This window comes from Nycticebus coucang, chromosome 11 (genome assembly GCF_027406575.1).
Source record: "Nycticebus coucang isolate mNycCou1 chromosome 11, mNycCou1.pri, whole genome shotgun sequence".
Lineage (NCBI taxonomy): Eukaryota > Metazoa > Chordata > Mammalia > Primates > Lorisidae > Nycticebus > Nycticebus coucang.
The window spans coordinates 126,893,055-126,912,555 of record NC_069790.1 but is presented as its reverse complement, the minus strand read 5'-3'; the positions used below and the strand labels follow the sequence as shown (position 1 = coordinate 126,912,555).

General features: G+C 53.7%; 1 protein-coding gene across 4 annotated transcripts in view; it reads left to right on the top strand.

Moving 5' to 3' along the window:
- PTPRN2 (protein tyrosine phosphatase receptor type N2) overlaps positions 1 to 19,501 on the top strand; it is an 834,764-nt gene that overhangs the window by 728,937 nt on the left and 86,326 nt on the right. For all 4 annotated transcript variants that reach the window (XM_053609608.1, XM_053609611.1, XM_053609607.1 and 1 more), the window contains one exon: positions 13,600 to 13,794. In XM_053609608.1, the coding sequence (XP_053465583.1) occupies positions 13,600 to 13,794 (195 nt within the window). The remainder of the gene's footprint in view (positions 1 to 13,599; positions 13,795 to 19,501) is intronic.

Below are 19,501 nucleotides of genomic sequence, written 5' to 3'. Positions count from 1 at the left end.
CCTTCAGTGCGTGGCAGAGACAAGCCAACTCATGGGCTCTGAGGAAGCAGGGCCAGACCCCTGGGAGCAGTTTGGACGCAGAGGGCAGGGAAGCCTCCTGTGGGAGAGGAGTTTGGAGAGGGCTGACCCCAGATGGAGAGGGTCCTGCAGCCATCGGCCGGCTGTTGCCCTCCCTGTGCGGGACGCAGGTCTGTGGGACCTCACCGCCATGCCTGCCTCTGTGAAGGGGCTGCAGTGTTCCTCTTCTCCATCAAGTTAACCTTTCTCAAAACTGTGTTGCTCAAAGTACAAAGTTTCCATTGAGGGGGTTCCTCTTTGGGAGAATTGCTGATGGTTAAGATGGGAATCTCTGTTAGCAAGTACAAGGGACATGAGAGACTTCTGACTGGAAAGGTGGCAGGTGGGATATTTTAAGATTCTTGAACACACAAAATAATAAACCAGCCAAGTTTTTGTGTGTGTGTCTGTGTATGATTGTCTAGAGAACAGAAAAAGGACGGTTCAAAGATACTATATTAGCAAATAAAGCCAGAGGTTTGGAAATGCATAATTCTTTATGGACTTGAGAGATACGGACGTGGGTATAAACATAGGTTTATACTGGGTTGATCGTGTGATGTTTAATAGCAAATCAGTTAAAGGAGTTTATAAGTAGCAAATGCTGGGATTATTAACACACAAGATAATGTTAGCCTCAGTTTATAACTAGGTTTAAATCCTCTCACTAAGAAGTTTGATTTGCTCCGTAGGTGAGCATTTCATAATTTTTCTCTTTTTTTCATCATAAAGATATTAAAGTAGAAGAACACAAAATAAAGGAACATTCCTAGAATTACACCTTTCATAGACCTGTAAAACCTACACTTAAACCAGACATCAAGATGTTCTTGAGTGAGAGGAAATAAAATACAGTTGCTTGTTAAACAAAATAATCACGTGGCCTGGAGGCTGACCTGGCTTGCGCATTTTGGGGTCACCTCCTGCACCCCTTGGCCTTTGCATCCTCTACCAGATTCAAGGAGAATAAAAATGCTAAGAGCTTAGTGACCCCAAGATTTGAAATTAAAATGTGAGCACCCCGACCACCTTGAGGCCACCGTGTCCTGCTCAGCCTTCCCTTATCCGGGGTACGTGCTGCTGGGGTGACTTTTTCAAGTGCATCTTGAATCTGCAGATCCCGCCTTGGCTCCGGGTGAGGCAGCCAGACAAGCTGATGTCTTGTGTGGCCTAAGGCTCCTGTCCCAAGCTTTCTCCCCATGACCCCACTCCAGGGGTGCAGGAGGCCCTCCCCACACACTCTTTCCCCAAGAGATGTCCCTTCCAGTGAAAACACCTTCCTTGTCCCCTCCTTGAGACGATGATTGACTTCTAGAAATCCTCCCGGGCCTTGGAGCTCACAGTCGTAGGTCACAGCTGCCAAGGTCACTCAGCTCCTGGGTGCCCGGCCACCAGACTGGGCCTCTCCAGTCTGACCTGAGGTCCTGGAGCGCCTCAGCCTCAAGCAGTTAGGGCACCACTCACATCAGTTGTAGATGGAACAGGTGGGCCCAGAAGGACATGGGGTTCCTGCAAATGGAGCCCAGCTGCTGAGGCAGCCACACCCATCCCCACCGCTTGCCCCGGCCCTGTGGCTTAATTAAGCCGAGGTGAGGTGCAGAAGGGAGGGTATGAGTCCCTTTTGTGCTCTGGGCTGGCTGCTTCCAGCCCCTGGGGTGCCCCGTGTGCCTCCGTGCTGAGCCTTTGTTCTGAACGCCCCTCACTTGCACATCCCAGACCCTCCCATCTGTCAGCCCCACAGAGCGTCCCTCCCAGGCCTGCCGGCTGGCCGCTCCACACTCTGACAACAGAGCCTGTTCGTCCCTAACCTCCCTGTGTCCTTTTATGCCCTCACAGTTGGCATGAGGTTTCAGGCCCATTCTTTGGATTCAGTTATTCTTCCGTCTGCCTCCCCTCCCCCACCATACCAGCCTTGGGCAAGGGGAGCCGTGGTGTCCTGGACACAGACCCACAGCACCTGACAGCGGACCTAGAGGCTCAATAAAAACTGATAGATTGGGGCGGTGCCTGTGGCTCAGTGAGCAGGGCGCCGGCCCCATATGCCGAGGGTGGCGGGTTCAAACCCAGCCCCGGCCAAACTGCAACAAAAAAATAGCCGGGCGTTGTGGCAGGTGCCTGTAGTCCCAGCTACTCGGGAGGCTGAGGCAGGAGAATCGCCTAAGCCCAGGAGTTGGAGGTTGCTGTGAGCTGTGTGATGCCACGGCACTCTACCGAGGGCCATAAAGTGAAACTCTGTCTCTACAAAGAAAAAAAAAAAAAAAAAACTGATAGATTGAAGTAAGACACTGACGTGAGAGGAGCTGGTCGGGGGGCTGGGTACACCTGTCAGAGGCCTCCCACACACCACCCAGGAGGTGTCTGCACAGGAAGCGTCAGCATGTGACACGTAGTAGGTGACAGCAGTGGCAACAAGAACAGCGGTGACAGTGTACTGTATTTTAAGCAAAAGGAAAATCAGGAAGGTGGCAAGAGGTCCTTGCAGAAGACACTGCCCATCCTCTTACCTGGGCTGCTCCAGGAAGGCTGGTGACTGGATTCATACCACTAAACTGTCTTAAATCCTCCACACATGAAACCAGAATACAAGTTCCGCCTTGTAAAAGCAGCTCCCCAAGATGGGCTTTGCTCCTGTGAGCTCTGGAGGCACTGCTGATGTCTTTGGGAACCCTCAAAACTTACTTGCACAGGGAGCCATCAGTGTGGGAGCCAGAAGCTGCTCTGTTTTAGGGTCGACAGCCAGCACAGGGCCCTGGGCAGCTACGAGGCCCCCAGAATCCGTGCAGAGGGCACAGATCACACGTGCCCCCCTGGACACCGGGTCCCTCCACTGGCAGTTGGAGCAGAAGGATCACAGAGGAAGCCCACATTGAATGTGTGTTCTGGGAGGGGAGATGCTCATTAGAATCACGGTTCCTGCCTACGTCTTTATTTTCATAACCATCTCCTGCCTTCAACCTGACATTTCGCAGAGCACAGCAAATGAAGAGAGTCAGTGTTTTCGGTCTTAAAGGAGAGGCAGATTTTTAGTAGATGGGGTCTCAGGCACCTCATAATGTTTGGATGCTCAAAGCACCTTCTCGAGTCTGGCACACCTTACCGCGGGTCCTGCAGGGCTGCACGTGGCTTCTGCGCTTCATGGAATGATGACATTTCCTGCCACCTATGGGGGCTTCAGAGGCTCCCAACGCACCCCCACTTCATCACAGAGGGAAGCGGGAGCCCCTGCAGCAGGACCCTCCCTGCCTCCCTCACCCTCAAGTGCGCTGGCCTGTCCCTGATGCCCACGGTGCCCTTGGCTGGCTGGTGCTTGCTGCGCAGACCCTGAAGAACGTGGGGTCAGACCAGAGAGACTCCCACTGTCAAGTGTGGGAGGCAAGATTCAGGCACAGCAGCATGAGAAGGGCCAGAAACTACGTGAGGCAGGCAGCCCCTCAAAAAACATCTCAAAGTGGGGAAAAGTCACAGTGTGTGGTAAGACTGCTCACGCCAAGCTGTCTGTGGTTTTCCCTGATGCTGTGGAATCAGCACTTAAAACATCACAGCTGTACATTTAGGGGGAGCCGGGGTGCAGAGTCCAGTTGCCAAGTCAGGAGCATCAGGGGCCACTGTCCTGCAAGTGGGTGAGCGAGTGTCCCCTTCCTTGGGGGGGGTATGTCCCCTCCCCTGTGGGGTGTGTAGGTAACACATGTGGTACACAAGTGGGGGTGTCCCCGGTCTAAGTGTGAAGGGAGCCCTGAAAAATGCTGGGTGTTGCTGCATCCTTAAAGGTGACGCAGTGTCTGAAGGCTCCATCTCAGGGACATCTGTGCTGGCTCTGGCCTCAGGAAGGAGCCAGCATCCTCAGTTGCTGGGGTCTACCCAGAGCTGTTCCTTCTCCAGAGGGGAGAGCAGCCCTGTGCTCGCCAGGTCCTAAGAGTCCTGGGAGCCATCCTTTCGGCCCCTGTGTTTCTTTGTCAGAGCCACACTAATCAGGTGCACCGGCAGGGTGAGGGAGTTGCATGAAACTGCTCTCCTGCCCTGGTGGTCAGCTGCTGGCCTGCAATAGGAGGTGATTCTTCACCTTAGGTTTAGTTTCGTGACGAGATTAAAAACTTAAACTGTGTTGGGAATGAGGATAGGTGATTATAGGATGTAGATTGGTGATTATACTTGAAGTCTTTCTTCTTTGTAGGCTCCTTCCCCCATTATGAAAAATAACCACTTTAAACAACCTGGATTATTTTCTCCTATGATTTCCCCCCATACATACTTTCTGAACAGTTCACTTAATTTTAAATCATATTGAATGTAGAATTTTATGTATTTTAAACATACTTTGTGTTGGTTTTTCTTATCACAAAAGTAATACCTGCTCAACTTGGAAACTGCAAATAAGCAAAATAAAAAATAAAATAGAAGCCACCCATAATTCCACCCCAGGATTGACAGCGCCTGTTATCAATGCAGTGTGCACCTCCCAGGTGTTTTCCTCCTGGCCTGTCTCCACTGTTTACATTTACACTCTACATTTACACTCAGAGTGTAACACAGAGTGTTACATTTACACTCTCTTCCCTGCTGCCCTGTTGAGCTGACGAGCACCAGCCTTTCCTCTGAGCACTTGGACCCTAAAGCCCGGGTGCTCGCGTCCCATCATCCTGTCACTCAGGCTGAGGCCACCAAGAGGGCCGACTCACATGTGGGTGATTGGCCTGTCCCCCATTTCCCTTCATGGCTTCATCCACTTGTCCTTTACTTGTGTCCTGTTCCTGCTGATTATGCCTCCAAGTAACGCTAAAAATTCCAGCCTGTGCTTTGTGGACACACTTAAGCCACACACTGCTTTGTTCCAGTGGATCCTTGACAGGTGCAAAGAAGTTTTTCTGAGCCTTTGTCATCTTGGCCTTTCCTTGAGCAGAACTTGAGGATGAAAGTCCCCTTCTTGCACAGTGACTCCTCTACCAAGCGCAGAACTGAGACACGAGGCATTGCATTACTGTGTGTACGGACCAAGTCCCGCCCCAGAGTCCTCTTCAACTTACTTTGCAAATTGTGTTATGAAGAAGCATAAAATACGTTGAGGACGGTGCAGGAGGAGCCAGGGCCACACTCAGTGGGTGACAGAGAAGCAAGTGGGTCTCCAGGAAGTGAAGGCCGTGGGGTCATGGGTGGTTCTCTGCTTCCTCTGTCCCTGTCCTCCCACCATCAGGATTTGCTCCAGCAGGTGAAACTTCCCAGTCTCACGCAAGTCCTGTGCTGACTGGGGGTGGCAGGGATATGAGTGTGCTCTGCTCTGCAGAGACATGCACATGGGGCGCAGGTGCACGTGGAGGTGGTGTGAGCGCACGTGTGGCTCCGGGGGCCCTGGAGCAGCACCAGGCTGGGAAAGATCAAGGTCACATTCTCTTGGTAGAGTCTTGCGCCTGGGTACAGACTCTCTAGGTCTGACATTTCTTTGCGCACAGTGTGGCCTGAGCCTCACATGCTCATTTCATGGTGGAGCATTTAAATGTAGGGGGTAGGGAAATGCCTTTCTTTTCTTTTACAAAACCCCACTAGTCTGCATTGGTCCACCTGAGAAGGGTGGGTTTTTCACAGTCAAGCTGGTGGACAGCCCAGGGAGGATGCTGGCTAGGGAACCCCGAGGTTAGACAGATGTGGACAGTGGACTACTGAGCGCACACCCAGCACATAATAGGTGCTTCATACACATTAGGTATAGAATCTCCCGACAACTTGGTGGGGCATTTCCGTCATCATCCTGTTCCACAGACCACAAGATAGAGCTTGAGGCACTTTGTCCAAGACCGCCGAGCAGACTGGGACCAGAGTCCTGGTCTATAGCCTTTGCCTTACCCTGCAGCGTGGTGCGGATCTGGACTTCACTGCAGGTCAGGATTCCTGACCAGGGATGGGTTTCGCCTTCTGCATGGGATTCCAGCCTGGAATGCCTGTTTCCCCACGTGGAGCTGCCCGGGAATCAGCAAGAGCTATCACACGCAGTACAGACACCTTGGACCACGCCCCTCCACATGATGGCACGTGCGTCCTTCTCATCGGGACCTTGGCGTGACTGGAGTCTGTTTTCCTTAATAGCTTTCTCAACACCTGAGACAGGCCAGACAGCTAAAAAGCCACAGAAACATGAAGCCCATCTTCAAAGATGGACGTCCCCAAAACGCAGAGCAACATTGCACAAAAATAAATGGCTTTCTCGTTTGCACATGTGCAAGCTCTTCTGTTCTTCATTGCTAAAGAGTTGGGATGGGGATGAGACAAGGAGCCCCCATTTCATCAGACCCCCGGTGGGCGTGGCCTGGTGACACCCTCGTGCAGGTCCCCCACCCCTTGCCCTACTAGTCGGCCTCAGGCTTTCATCTACAATTAGAAGATGCTTTTGGCTAAATCTGCCCTTCTTCTTCATTCATAATTAATTATCTGTTTGTTATTGGGCCACGTGAATTGCTACAAAGCTCATAGTTGTCTTTATGAACTCAAGGTCATCAAGTGAAACAGCCTGGGTTGTTCTTATTAAAGCACTGTTGTCTCTGGCCAGAATCTTTCTTCCTTTAATCATCATTAGACTTAGTTAAGATCTTAAATACAAGTTATTTTTTAAGGAAAGAGGATGGAAGGAGCTGGACCTGCTGTCCAGCCGAGTGAAGACCAGGTGCCCACACTCAGGCCGATGCTGGGTCTCACTGAGTCTGTGCCTTCGTCGGTTAACCCCTCCGATAGAGCTGCACATCCCGCCGTTCCCATTGCAAGGTGTTTCCTCAGCTTGGGAATTTCTGTGCTGGGTGTTGATTGTGCTTGCTGTCAGGATTATAAATTAGGGAGATTTCATAATAAAATTGGGCTGATCTCCGGATTCCTTTCAGCGTGTGCTTACACAGCTTGTTTAGCATTATCAGTTATCTTTTGCCCAAATAAAATGCTCTCTAGACCATAGCTCTGTATGTGAACTTACTTAGCAGAGTGGCACCTGCGCAGCATTTATGTTGGTGTTGGCAGCTCTGTCTCTCAGTGACAGGGGTTCCCCAGAAGGTGGACAGTGAATGTGGACGTTGGTCCAACACCGGCCTGGTGTGATGGCAACTAACTCTGTGAACTTTGCGTGACACTGTGAACAACATGCCTCCATCTGTGCAGTCTTTGCCTGGGGTCAGTCGGCCCCTGTCTTTGTTTATCACTCTGTAGATACGATTGCTTTTTTAGGAACAGATGATGTTTTTTAAATTAAGAAGGCGGCTCCACTCTGCGGCTGCTGGGACAGTTTTCTAGCACCTCTGATGAGTTCGGGACAGGCAGCAGGCCGTTTGTGGTTTAGGTGCACACAGAGCAGGGCTGGGATGCTGCCCCAGAGCCGTGAAGCCAGAGGGACTTCAAACTCCTTTGAACTCACCTCCTTGACCCTGGCTGGACCATTGCCAAGTCAGGCCACATTCTACATTTGTTCCTCTATTCTAGTAAAAACATGTTCCTTTTTCCTTAGAACAATTTCTTTTTTTTTTTTTTTTTTTTTATTGTTGGGGATTCATTGAGGGTACAATAAGCCAGTTACACTGATTCCTTAGAACAATTTCAAAGTAAGGTCAGAAAATGGGCCTAATACAGAATCTCTGTGATTAATTTACCAACTCTACTCAACCTAAAGGGCTGTTAATAATACCACATGGTGGTGTCCACAGAGCTGTCCTCAGTGAGCAATAGATAACCTTAGGGGACCCTGGCTTTTTTCTGTCCCCTCTAAGTGATGTCGGGAAATGCCTGAGAAGATGGAGTAGGGGCAGGTCTCCAGCGTGAAGGCATGTGTAGCTGGGTGGCTCAGCAAGGGGTATGAAGGTGACAGAAATCGCTGCAGATGGAAGATGCACCTGGGACCTCCCGAGGAGGGAGGCTGTGTAGCTCGTCCTGTGTCAGGACGGCGTTGAAGCCACACTATTATCTAAGTTCTTTTTGGCTCCAGCAGGCAGATGTGACTTTCTTCTGTTTTGTCAGCAAATGAAACATCGAGTGGGACTTCGACCTTCTACTACAAGCAGAACTAACTACTGGATAGCTCTCGGCCAGCCCGTGATTCTGAGTCTACTTGTAACTCTGTCACGGCATCTCTTTGCAATTTACTTTTGTAAAAGCTCACGTGACATCACCACCAGGGCTAGCACATTGCTCCTTCCCATCTCTCAGGTCAGGAAGACGAGGCAAGAGAAGGAAAGTGGTCTGCCGGCAGTACAGAGCGGCAGGCCGCACCGAGCCGCCTAGCCAAATGCTCTATGACGTCCCCAGCTGGACTTGAGGCTGGGACTCTTAGATGGTCCCATGGAAACGTCAGTGGTGAATCCAGACTGGCCCAGCAGCGGCTATGTGGAAACCAGACGTCAGCTTCTCAGTGGATAAATGCCCTTCACCCAAAGCCCGTGATGTTGGTGGGGCTGTGGATAGCAACATTTTCCCTACAAGTATTCCAACTAGATAGGTAGTCTGGTCCGTGTTATTTCTCAAAAACCGTGCACTGCCTTCACCCACACCTGCATACCACATCTGTCCACCTGCTGTTCCACCTACAGAGAGGCCCAGCACCTGGCACCAACCTTGGGGTCTGCGCCCCAGAGCTCCTCCTCCAGGAAGCCCTCCCTGACCTTGAGTTCAGGGTTGTTCCCCTCCTCCCCACACCGGCAACACTTCCCCCCCCAAAAAAAAATCCAACACACATTGTCACCATCACTCTGGTGGCCGTGAGTGCCGGGAGCCCAGAGACCCCATGAGTCTCAGTCACCAGTGTTCCTGCACTTGGACAGCACTCACCCAGGGAGGGACGGACACCCAGATGTGGATAAATGAATAATAATGATTGTGAGAACAGCTGGACACTGTTCAAAAGGGTCCTTGTTAGCAGATTGTGATCTTCACAGCAGCTGTGAGGTGGGGGGTCCTGTCAGCACCATTCCACAGATGAGGAAACTGAGGCACAGAGGGTCTGAGGCCATGCAGTTGGTCAGAGCAGACACCAGATTCAAAGTCCAGCGCTGGATGTGAAGGGGGGTGTCCTGGCAGTGGAGGAAGAGCCTAAATTAAATCTGTCTGTAGTTCCCATGCAGGCCACTGAAGAAGCACTTTCTGGGTCCCAGTTTCTAGGGATGTGTTGTGGCACCACAGGTAGCCCAGTTGTCTGTGCCTGAGGGCAATTCCGTAGAGGCACAGACTTTCCGGAGGGGCTGGTTCCCCCAAGAGCTGTCACTAAATCCCAAACTTGTAACACCCAGAAGCAAGTGCAGCCTCCCACCCAGCCGCTGTGGGCAGGTGAGCTGCCGAGCTGCCCTCAGGAGTTGGAGGGTGAAGGGGACCTGGGAAGGAGGATTGGGACCTGGTGGTCTCTCACTTGCCCACGTTCAGTGGGACAGGAAGGGCCTTGATCCCTGGAACCCTGGAACCCTCGACCCGGGCACAGCTTCTCCACCAACCTAACCACCTACAGGGACATTCTGTCAGATGTCACCTGTCTGAGTCGTTTGCTGTGAGAACCGAGTATTTACCTGACCCAGCACCTGCTCCCTATCGTGGATGAGGGCACGTGCTGAGCAGGCCTGGGTGGCTGCTTTGGCCTCCCTCCCTGCCGGGTGTAGAGAAGGGACTGAGCTTTCTTGTGTTGGAGTCTCAGCCTCCCTGAGATATACGAGGGCACTCAGCAGTAACAGGAAGAGCTAGGGCAGAGTCATAGATCTGACCCGACCCATACCACACCCCACTGGACTGTGCTCAGCACTCTCTGGATCAACCTGGATTTTCCCCCGGCCGGGAGAGACCTGTCAGCTGGTCCAGCACTAACATTCCGTGGATTCTTTGGAAACATCTTTGAGTTTGCCTCAAGAATTTCATTCTGACTTAGAAAATTGTTCTAATCTCTGTCACACTGATACTCCGACTCACTTGCTGGTTGATGTTGAGGCGCCCTCCACAGCAGGGGCCAGGCAGGCACAGTGTGCGTGAGACCTCAGGGTGTGGTCCCTGTGTGGTCCCCTCTACCTCTAAAGAGAAAAACAGCAGGCGTGGAGACCGTGTTTTGTCCAAGTTCGCATAAAAAGCCTGTGGTCCTTTGTTGTCATCCAAGTGAAAAAAAAGTTAAAATAAAAGTAAAAGTTTGTGGTTAAGCAGGGATATGTGTCTAGGACCTTGACCCTCTACTGTGCGCATCCTTCTCTGTGGGTCCCAGAGGGAGACCAGAACGGGGTTCACTGCGATCTCTCTGCAGTGGTGAGAGTCACGCTCTGTGGGTCCCAGAGGGAGACCAGAACCCGGGTTCACCGCGATCTCTTCACGGTGGTGAGAGTCACGCTCTGTGGGTCCCAGAGGGAGACCAGAACCCGGGTTCACTGCGATCTCTCTGCAGTGGTGAGAGTCACGCTCTGTGGGTCCCAGAGGGAGACCAGAACCCGGGTTCACCGTGATCTCTTCACGGTGGTGAGAGTCACGCTCTGTGGGTCCCAGAGGGAGACCAGAACCTGGGTTCACCACGATCTCTCTGCAGTGGTGAGAGTCACGCTCTGTGGGTCCCAGAGGGAGACCAGAACCCGGATTCACCGTGGTCTCTCCACGGTGGTGAGAGTCACGCTCTGTGGGTCCCAGAGGGAGACCAGAACCCAGGTTCACTGCAATCTCTCCGCGGTGGGTGAGAATCACACTCTGTGGGTCCTGGAGGGAGACCATAACTTGGGTTCACCGCGATCTCTCCGCAGTGGTGAGAGTCACGTGTCTAGGTTGAGTTCTTATTTTCAGTGAGTGAATGTCACACATTTCGAGTCTTCCCCAGAGTGTTTTGTTCCTGCAGGACCACACTGGGCTGCTCAGTCCACACTGCCACTGCCTCTGCACTCTGATAGGGTGTTTTATTTTCTGGATAAACTATTAACCCATAGAGGTTACTGCAGAAACGTGCCCTGCTGTGCTTCCCCCCATCAGGCAACCCTGCACTTGCATCAGTGGGGGTAGATGAGTTGGGGCTGACATCACCCACCGCACCAAAGGATTCTCTTATTCATGGGTTTCTTCTTGTTTGTTTTGCTTTGTTTTTGAGATTCTCAGAAAACTTGGGTTGACTTTTTTTAACAGCTTGTTGTTTAAAAACTGCCTATAAGGAGGACTGTAGGACTGCAGCGTGGCACCCGCCTGCCCTCCTGCCTCCTCCCTGTGGTCCAAGGCCCCTTATCCTCATGGCCTTTCCCAAGGCACCTGCACCCAAACCACTTGTCAGCAGCCCCAAGGGCCCCGGAGCTCAGGGTTGTCCTGCAGAGCTGAGCAGAGAGGAGACGGTTTCCGTGTGGGGTCCACTGGCTTTACAAGATCTTGAGAGCCGAGGAATGTGGCGGCCCAGGGTGGGAGGGAACAAGACACGGAGGTGCTTCCTGAACTTCCTGCCTCTGGCAGCTGAGAGACCTCTGATGGTCACGGCTGGAGACAGGCAAGTGGCATGGCCTCCCTGGATGCCACCAGGATGAAAGGACAGGAGCTCTTCAAAGACTTTACCCGTGAATACGTTTTCAGCTCTATGGACTCAAACTCTCTTATAAACTTTTTCTTGATACCATATTATTTTGGTGAGTTAGGCTATCATTATGGGTTCACTGGGTAAAGAGGTGGGGCACACAGAATCACCAATGTTGGATACTTCCTTAGAGAGGCGTTTCGTGGCTGCAATGGTGGGAGTACCCAGGAGTGTGGGGGAGAATACCCAGGAGTGTGGTGAAGAGTACCCAGGAGTGTGGGGGAGTATACCCAGGAGTGTGGGGGAGAATACCCAGGAGTGTGGGGGAGAGTACCCAGGAGTGTGGGGGAGAGTACCCAGGAGTGTGGGGGAGTGTACCCAGGAGTGTGGGGGAGTATACCCAGGAGTGTGGGGGAGTATACCCAGGAGTGTGGGGAGGAGTACCCAGGAGTGTGGGGGAGAGTACCCAGGAGTGTGGGGGAGTGTACCCAGGAGTGTGGGGAGGAGTACCCAGGAGTGTGGGGAGTATACCCAGGAGTGTGGGGAGGAGTACCCAGGAGTGGGGCAGAGTACTCCTGGGAGAGTACCCAGGAGTGTGAGGCAGAGTACCCAAGAGCGGGGGTGAGACTGCCCAGGAGTGGAGGAGAGTACCCAGGAATGGGGTCACCCCAGGAGTGGGAAGCAGTACCCAGGCTAAATCTGGAGGGGTCAGTTGATGGCCAGTCCTGAGGACCTGCATGGTGTGTCTACAGTCAGGTGGCTGTGAGGGGTGGCACCATGGCCTCACAGAGGCTGAGCGTGCCCCTCTGTGGTTTGTTTAAATCCCCTGTGGAAGGCAGGGAGCTTAACGGATGTTCACTGACATTTTCCTTTCAATCCAGACCCCTTTCACGGCAGGCCATGGCATGTCCGTGAATGCAGGTTTTCTGTGTCCACTCACAAGCTGACGGGCACCTGGGTTATTCTGTATCTTGCTACTGTGAATTGTGCTGTGGTAAACACACGTATAAAAAGTGCAGGTGTCTTCCTGATCAGCTCACTTCTCTCCCTGTGGGTAGAGAGCTCAGCAATTGGAGAGCTGGATCAAACCAGAGGTCTGCCTTAGCTCTCCGAGGACTCCCCTTCCTCTCTTCCGGTCCCACCAGCAAGTCTAAGTGTCTCTTCTCTCTGCAGCCTTGCCAGCTTCAGCCCTTTTTTGACTTTTTGATAATAGTCATCTGACCAGTGTAAGACAGTCATCTCGTAAAAAAGAATGAAACCTTGTCTTTGGCAGCAACACGGAAGGAGGCCATTATCTTAAGTGAAATAACTCAGAGAAAGTCAGATAACTCACGTCCTCACTTCTGAGTGGGGCTGAGCCTAGGGCAGGGCTGGGGGGAAGAGCAGCGACTCAGAGGGCACCGGCTGTGTGGGCAGCATGATGGCCACATGGGCTGCGTGGGCAGGGTGATGGCCACACAGCTGTGTGGCAGGGTGGCAGCCACGTGGGCTGCATGGCAGGGTGGCTTCCATGCTAAGAGCCCAGAATGCTACAAAGCATAGTCACACACAAAGCTGCAGTAAAACCCCCAAGTCTGTAAAGTGAAACAAATAATCCCTCCAGCTCACTGGTTCCTCTGCCGGCTGCCACTGCACCAAGACCGCCAAGGTGGAGGCAGCAGGTCCTCCAGCTCAGGTTGACTGAGCTGGCTGGGGCACCACCGCACCACCTGTCCTATATCATCTGGGCTTTGCGAAGAGTGAAATACCAAAGTGAGGGTTTTTCTTCCAAACAGCTTGAGTGTGGGCCACCCCACTGCTTAGCCCCTAACAAGAAAGGAAGGACTCCTGACCAAGTCTGCCTTTCCTGGTTTCCAGGACATTCCGTTTTGATGACAGAGTAGGATCCAGCAGCCCTGTTCTTGAGTCCGTGGGTGTGGGTGGGCTGTGTGTGTCTGAGTCTGCATGTGTGTGTGGCTCTGTGTGTGTGGTTTGTGTCTGTGTGTGATGTGTGAAGCTTCTCCACAGCATGGAGCCCAGGTGTATGGCCCAGCCCGCAGGTTCCCCAACGACTGACCCCTCTGCCTCTTGCTGTCCTTCAGGAGCTGTGTCGCCAGCGCATGGCTGCACGGCCACCTGACCGTCCCGAGGACCCGCACGTGTCTCGTATCAACAGCGTCTCATCCCAGTTCAGCGATGGGCCCATCCCGAGCCCCTCTGCACGGAGCAGCACCTCATCCTGGTCTGAGGAGCCCGTCCAGTCCAACATGGACATTTCTACTGGCCACATGATCCTGGTAAGGCTCCATCTTCTGTGTCCAGCGCAAGTGGAGAAAGGAAGTGGCTCATGCCCTTACCCAGCCCCATTCTGCCCCAGGGGTCCCTGCGCTTCTGGTAGGACTGATAGGACTGACCAGCCACCACCTGCCCCAGGGGCCCCTGAGCTCTCGGCAGGGCTGACGGGACTGACCAGCCACCATCTGCTCTGGCGTGAGCAGTGTGAGGCCCTGAACCCAGCAGACAGGAGGGACATTCATGCCCTGAGCTCTTTAACGCTCCTCCACCCAGAACACACAGCCCCACTCGCATCCATAATGCGAGAGACACGCCGAGGTGCCCTTGTTGTCTGTGGTGAGATCACGCGTCTGTGGTGCCTACTGTGCGCACTGCTTTTCCTGTCCTTGGTGGGTGAGGTTTCTTCTAGCCTCAGCTCCCCACTCCCCAAGCCTCGCAAGGTGAACGAATGTCAAATGTCCCTTCATGAGCTCCCTGTAACTGAGGGAGCTGGAGTGCAGGGTGGGTTCCAGGCTCAGGCCTCACAGGAGCATTTCTAGGGTGCCAGCCCAGATGTGTGGGAGTTTTCCAGCATCCTTTCTGCAGTGATGCACCTTTCCCTGGCCAAGAGTCCCTCAGGTGACACAGAGGAGGTGTCTGGCCTCGCCGCTCAATTTGTCATTAATGCCTGGATCCTTATCGATTCATCCCCCGCTGGTGACTAGGAGCTAAAGCACAGAACAGGCCATGCGCCTCTGGTAGGGAGAGTAGAACCTGCTGCTGGTGGGAGCAGCCACCGTACTTGGGTCCAGGGACACACGATGGCTCATGTGCTCAGGAGAGAGCCCTGGAGTCATCATCAAACATGCATGTTTATGAAAACCCTTTCTACACAACTATCTAATCATAATCTAGACAAGTGGGATTAGACCAGCAGTTCTCAACCTGTGAGTCATGACCCACAAGAACTGTATTAAAGGGCCGCAGCATTAGGAAGGTTGAGAACCAATGGATTAGACCATAAGAAGCTGGAAAACCATGTTTTCTCTGAAAAGCCTCATTGCAGAGCCTGAGGATCAAGCTGGGACCCTGCACAGAGGAAATGTCAGGGAGACTGAGGCACGTGGCCACTGGCCTCCCAGAGAACTTGAGTGGAAATGAGCGTGAAGGAGCTTGACCCCTGGTCTGTGGCTGCTCTCACCTGCTCTCACCTGCTTCCCACCAAATCTGGGCAGGGCCCGGGCCCAGCCCACTGCCCACACTGCCCGGGCCTCCCTGTGCACATGGAGGTGGTGAAGTCCATGGTTCCCGTGCCCAGGAGAAGAGCGCAGGCTCGATTAGCAGACATGCAGACTGCCCCAGCACCTCCATCCTCAGCTGAGACAGAGCCGCCTCCCTCAAATACAGTTATGTCACTGCCAATCCAGTTCTTCAGAGAATGTTTTGATATTTGTCCCTTTTAGAAAAGGAACCTGGACTGAAAGTTGGGATTAGTGATGAGATTCAGTATTAGGGTCAACTCACTGGGCCACTGACACGTCTGTCAGCTGAGGGAGGCTGGTGGAGAGGGCTCTCAGGGTCTGAGTCCTCGCTTGCTTCAAGACACATAGTGACACTTTGATGACATCTAAAGTCCTGTTGGTGTGAGGAAAGACTGATTTTTCATAAAAAATCATGTTTTGCCATTCATGTGTGTAATGTCAAACCTGAAAGCAAGTTTGGTGGCTGATTTTTCCTTCAAAATGCCTGACCCAGAAGAGCAGGCCCCATCTGGTCCAAGAGGCCCTTTAATGCCCAGACTCTGGCCTGGCCTTCTACGTCCCCTCCCCGCCAGCTGTGATTTGGGACCCCATGCACACACTGTGAACTCGAGAGAAGTTTCGTGGGAATCGATGCTTTTGAAAAATTGAGCAAACCAAGTGTGTTTCCCTCACTCTGGGAATGCAGGCAGTTCTGTGTGGGAGGCAGCGATGGGCAGAGAGCGGGGGCGGCGGAGTGGGTGTGAGGGAGGCCCTGCGTGTGCCTCAAGTGCTCTCTCTCCACTCAGTAGCTGTGATTCTCTCCCTTTGCCATGGTCTCAGATAGGCTTGAGGACTCTCAGCCATGTGGTGTGTCCCCACAGGCACTTCCCAGTATAGGAGCTGACAGCCTGGGGATGCACAGTCAGCTTCTTGCCAAAATTCCCACCCACTACGTGCAGGTCCAGTGACTGTTCTTTTTTTTTTGGTAGAGACAGAGTCTCACTTTATGGCCCTTGGTAGAGTGCCGTGGCATCACACAGCTCACAGCAACCTCCAGCTTCTGGGCTGAAGCGATTCTCTTGCCTCAGCCTCCCGAGTAGCTGGGACTACAGGTGCCCGCCACAGCACCCGGCTATTTTTTTGTTGCAGTTTGGCCGGGGCTGGGTTTGAACCCGCCACCCTCGGCATATGGGGCCGGCGCCCTACTCACTGAGCCACAGGCGCCGCCCCCAGTGACTGTTCTTACAGGCTCGGGGGCAAGGCCACGGGCGTGCCTCAGGGATGTTCCCTTGCAGAAAGCCTGCTTGTGTCAGGGCCATCGAGACATGCTGGAAAGGCTGACTTTCTGGCTCATTAAAGCAATAGGGAAGGCAACTCCATCAGGATCAGTCAGATGACCCTCTGTGAGGAAACGCTCGTTTTCATCAGACAGCAAACACCATGGTCTTGGGAACTGCATAGTGAGGGTTCTGGGACTGCTGCATAAACCGTACAAAGTCCAGGCGAAGAACCCAGTGGGCAAAATGCACCATTTGAACATACAGGTGCGATGACATGACCAGCAAAGACACCAGGACGGAAGCAGGACTCTCCACGAAGCAGGGAGGAAGTTGTCCAAGGCACTGGGAACATGTGACCGCCCCAGACCCATTGCCGGGGTACAGACCTTCTTCAGCAGAGAGCACAGGGCTTCTCGAAGGCTGAGTACCCCAGGATACTAAAGGTGGTGCGTTTCCCTGCAAGGCTGGGCCGGGCTGTGCTCTGGTCCCTTTATGTGCAGAGCATTGTGAGCTCCTCTAGAAGACCAAGTAACAGGACTCCGGAAGTAAAGACGCCCTCTGGGGAGTGAGCAAAGGAAACAGGTGGCCTGGGAGGCCTCCCATGGAGGAGGGAAGACAGGAGGCCCCACGGTAAGACTGCGTGGGCTGCACAGCCCCCAGAAGACCAGCCATTTGCTTTGTCAAGGGCAGCATCATTGGAAAGAGGGGACATCACATCACCTGACTGCAGGGAGGGACTGAATTGCCTGGGCCAACTGTCCCAGAAGGTGGAAGGAGAAGGGCAGAGTGGTCTGGGAGCGCATGTCCCAGGAACCTTCCCCACTCTCCCATGCCCACTCAGTGGTCAGGTCTGCAGATGGAGCACGGACTCTGGATCACAAGCACAGGGTCCAGCTGAGAAGCAGCACTGCCTGCCCATCTGTGAACTGGACAGGTCCAGCCTCTGCCCTCTCACCTGTGAGACAGAGCAGCAAGGCACCCCAACCCCAGGTCCCGGAGGGGAGACTCAGAGCAGCACTGGACAGGCTGTCCTGGGGCCTCACTGATGCTTGGGGCTGAGTTCAGCTGTGAAGAGGAGGCTCACACAAAGGAACGGTGCCCGCAGGGCTTTCAGCCCTTGGGTCTGGGCAGCCAGCATCCCGGGCTCCACTGTGCTCTGCATACCCCACCATCCTCTGCGCACCCCACTATCCACGCCCCTGTCCTCTGCGCACCCCACTGTCCTCTGCATACCCCACTGTCATCTGCGTACCCCACTGTCCTCTGTGACCCCACTGTCCTCTACACACCGCACCGTCTTCTGCGTACCCCACTGTCATCTACATACCCCACTGTCCGCCATGCACCCCACTGTCCTCCGCGCACCCCACTGTCCTTTGCGCACCACACTGTCTTCTGCATACCCCACTGTCCTCTGCACACCCCACCGTCTTCTGCACACCCCACTGTCTTCTGCACACCCCACTGTCCTCTGCACACCCCACCGTCTTCTGCATACCCCACTGTCATCTACATACCCCACTGTCCACCATGCACCCCACTGTCCTCCGCACACCCCACTGTCCTCTGCACACCCCACTGTCCTTTGCACACCACGCTGTCTTCTGCACACCCCACTGTCCTCTGCACACCCCACCGTCTTCTGCACACCCCACTGTCTTCTGCACACCCCACAGTCCTCTGCACACCCCACTGTCCTTTGCGTCCCCCACTTTCTCTGCACACCCCACTGTCCTTTGCGCACCCCACTGTCTCTGCACACCCCCTATCCTTTGCACACCCCACTGTCCTCTGCACACCCCACCGTCCTCTGCGTACCCCACTGTCATCTGCGTACCCCACTGTCCTCTGTGCACCCCACTGTCCTCTGTGCACCCCACTGTCTTCTGCATACCCCACCGTCTTCTGCGTACCCCACCGTCCTCTGCGCACCCCACTGTCCTCTGCACACCCCACTGTCTTCTGCGTACCCCACCGTCCTCTGCGCACCCCACTGTCCTCTGTGTACCCCACTGTCTCTGCACACCCCACTGTCCGCCATGCACCCCACTGTCCTCTGCGTACCCCACCATCCTCTGCACACCCCACTGTCCTCTGAGTACCCCACTGTCCTCTGCGCACCCCACTGTCCTCTGAGCACCCCCCCCCACCTGTCCTCTGCACACTTCACCTGTTCTGTTTCTAGGTCTTGGATTCATTTCTTGTTTTGCTTTTCCTTTATTTTTTTAGAAAGTGCTTTTTAAAAATTCCAGTTTTCTTTTGATGGAACTAAGGAGAGCAGGGCTTTATCCACAGGGAAAACTGCCCCCAACATCCCACCCGCCTTGGAAAAACGGGCAGCCAGGCACAGAGGGAGGGGCGCCCAGGAGGCTGGGCTGACCGTCGGGGAAGGCGGGAAGGGCAAGCTGCTTCCCAGGGTGGCCGAGCTCACAGGCAGGAGGAGAGAGGCTCCTCAGGAAGCTCATCCATCTCTAGAAGTGTCTGCCAGATGAGATAGGCAACATCTGGAACCCTGGAAAGCAAGTGATGTGCAAAGCAGCTGAGGAATTTTTATGAAAGTTACTGTATTTAAATGTGTGAGGGGCCGTGGCTTCTTGGGAAATTCTCTTACTTCCTTTTGTAAGGTAATGAGTTCTCATTGAATTTATCTTTTTAAAAGACATATTTCTGCATCACTTTTGCTCTCAGAAGGGTGATGTCTTTGCATGACCACTTATGTGAGGATATGGAGAACAGCATAACTGTCCTGAGTTACTAATTACATTACTAGTTACAACCCTGAGTCCTGGTATAAACAGGAAACTCATGCATGTGGACAGGGAGCCCTCCTGCAGTGAGTGTGGACCGACATGTGGGTGTGGACAGGGAGCCCCTCTGCAGCGTGTGTGGACGGACATGTGGGTGTGGACAGGGAGCCCCTCTGCAGCATGTGTGGATGGACACGTGGGTGTGGACAGGGAGCCCTCCTGCAGTGAGTGTGGACAGACACGTGGGTGTGGACAGGGAGCCCTCCTGCAGTGAGGTTGGGCAGACACATTGGTGTGGACAGGGAGCCCACCTGCAGTGAGTGTGGACGGACACGTGGGTGTGGACAGGGAGCCCTCCTGCCGTGAGGTTGGGCAGACATGTGGGTATGGTCAAGGAGCCCTCCTGCAGTGAGTGTGGACGGACACGGGGGTGTGGACAGGGAGCCCCTTTGCAGCATGTGT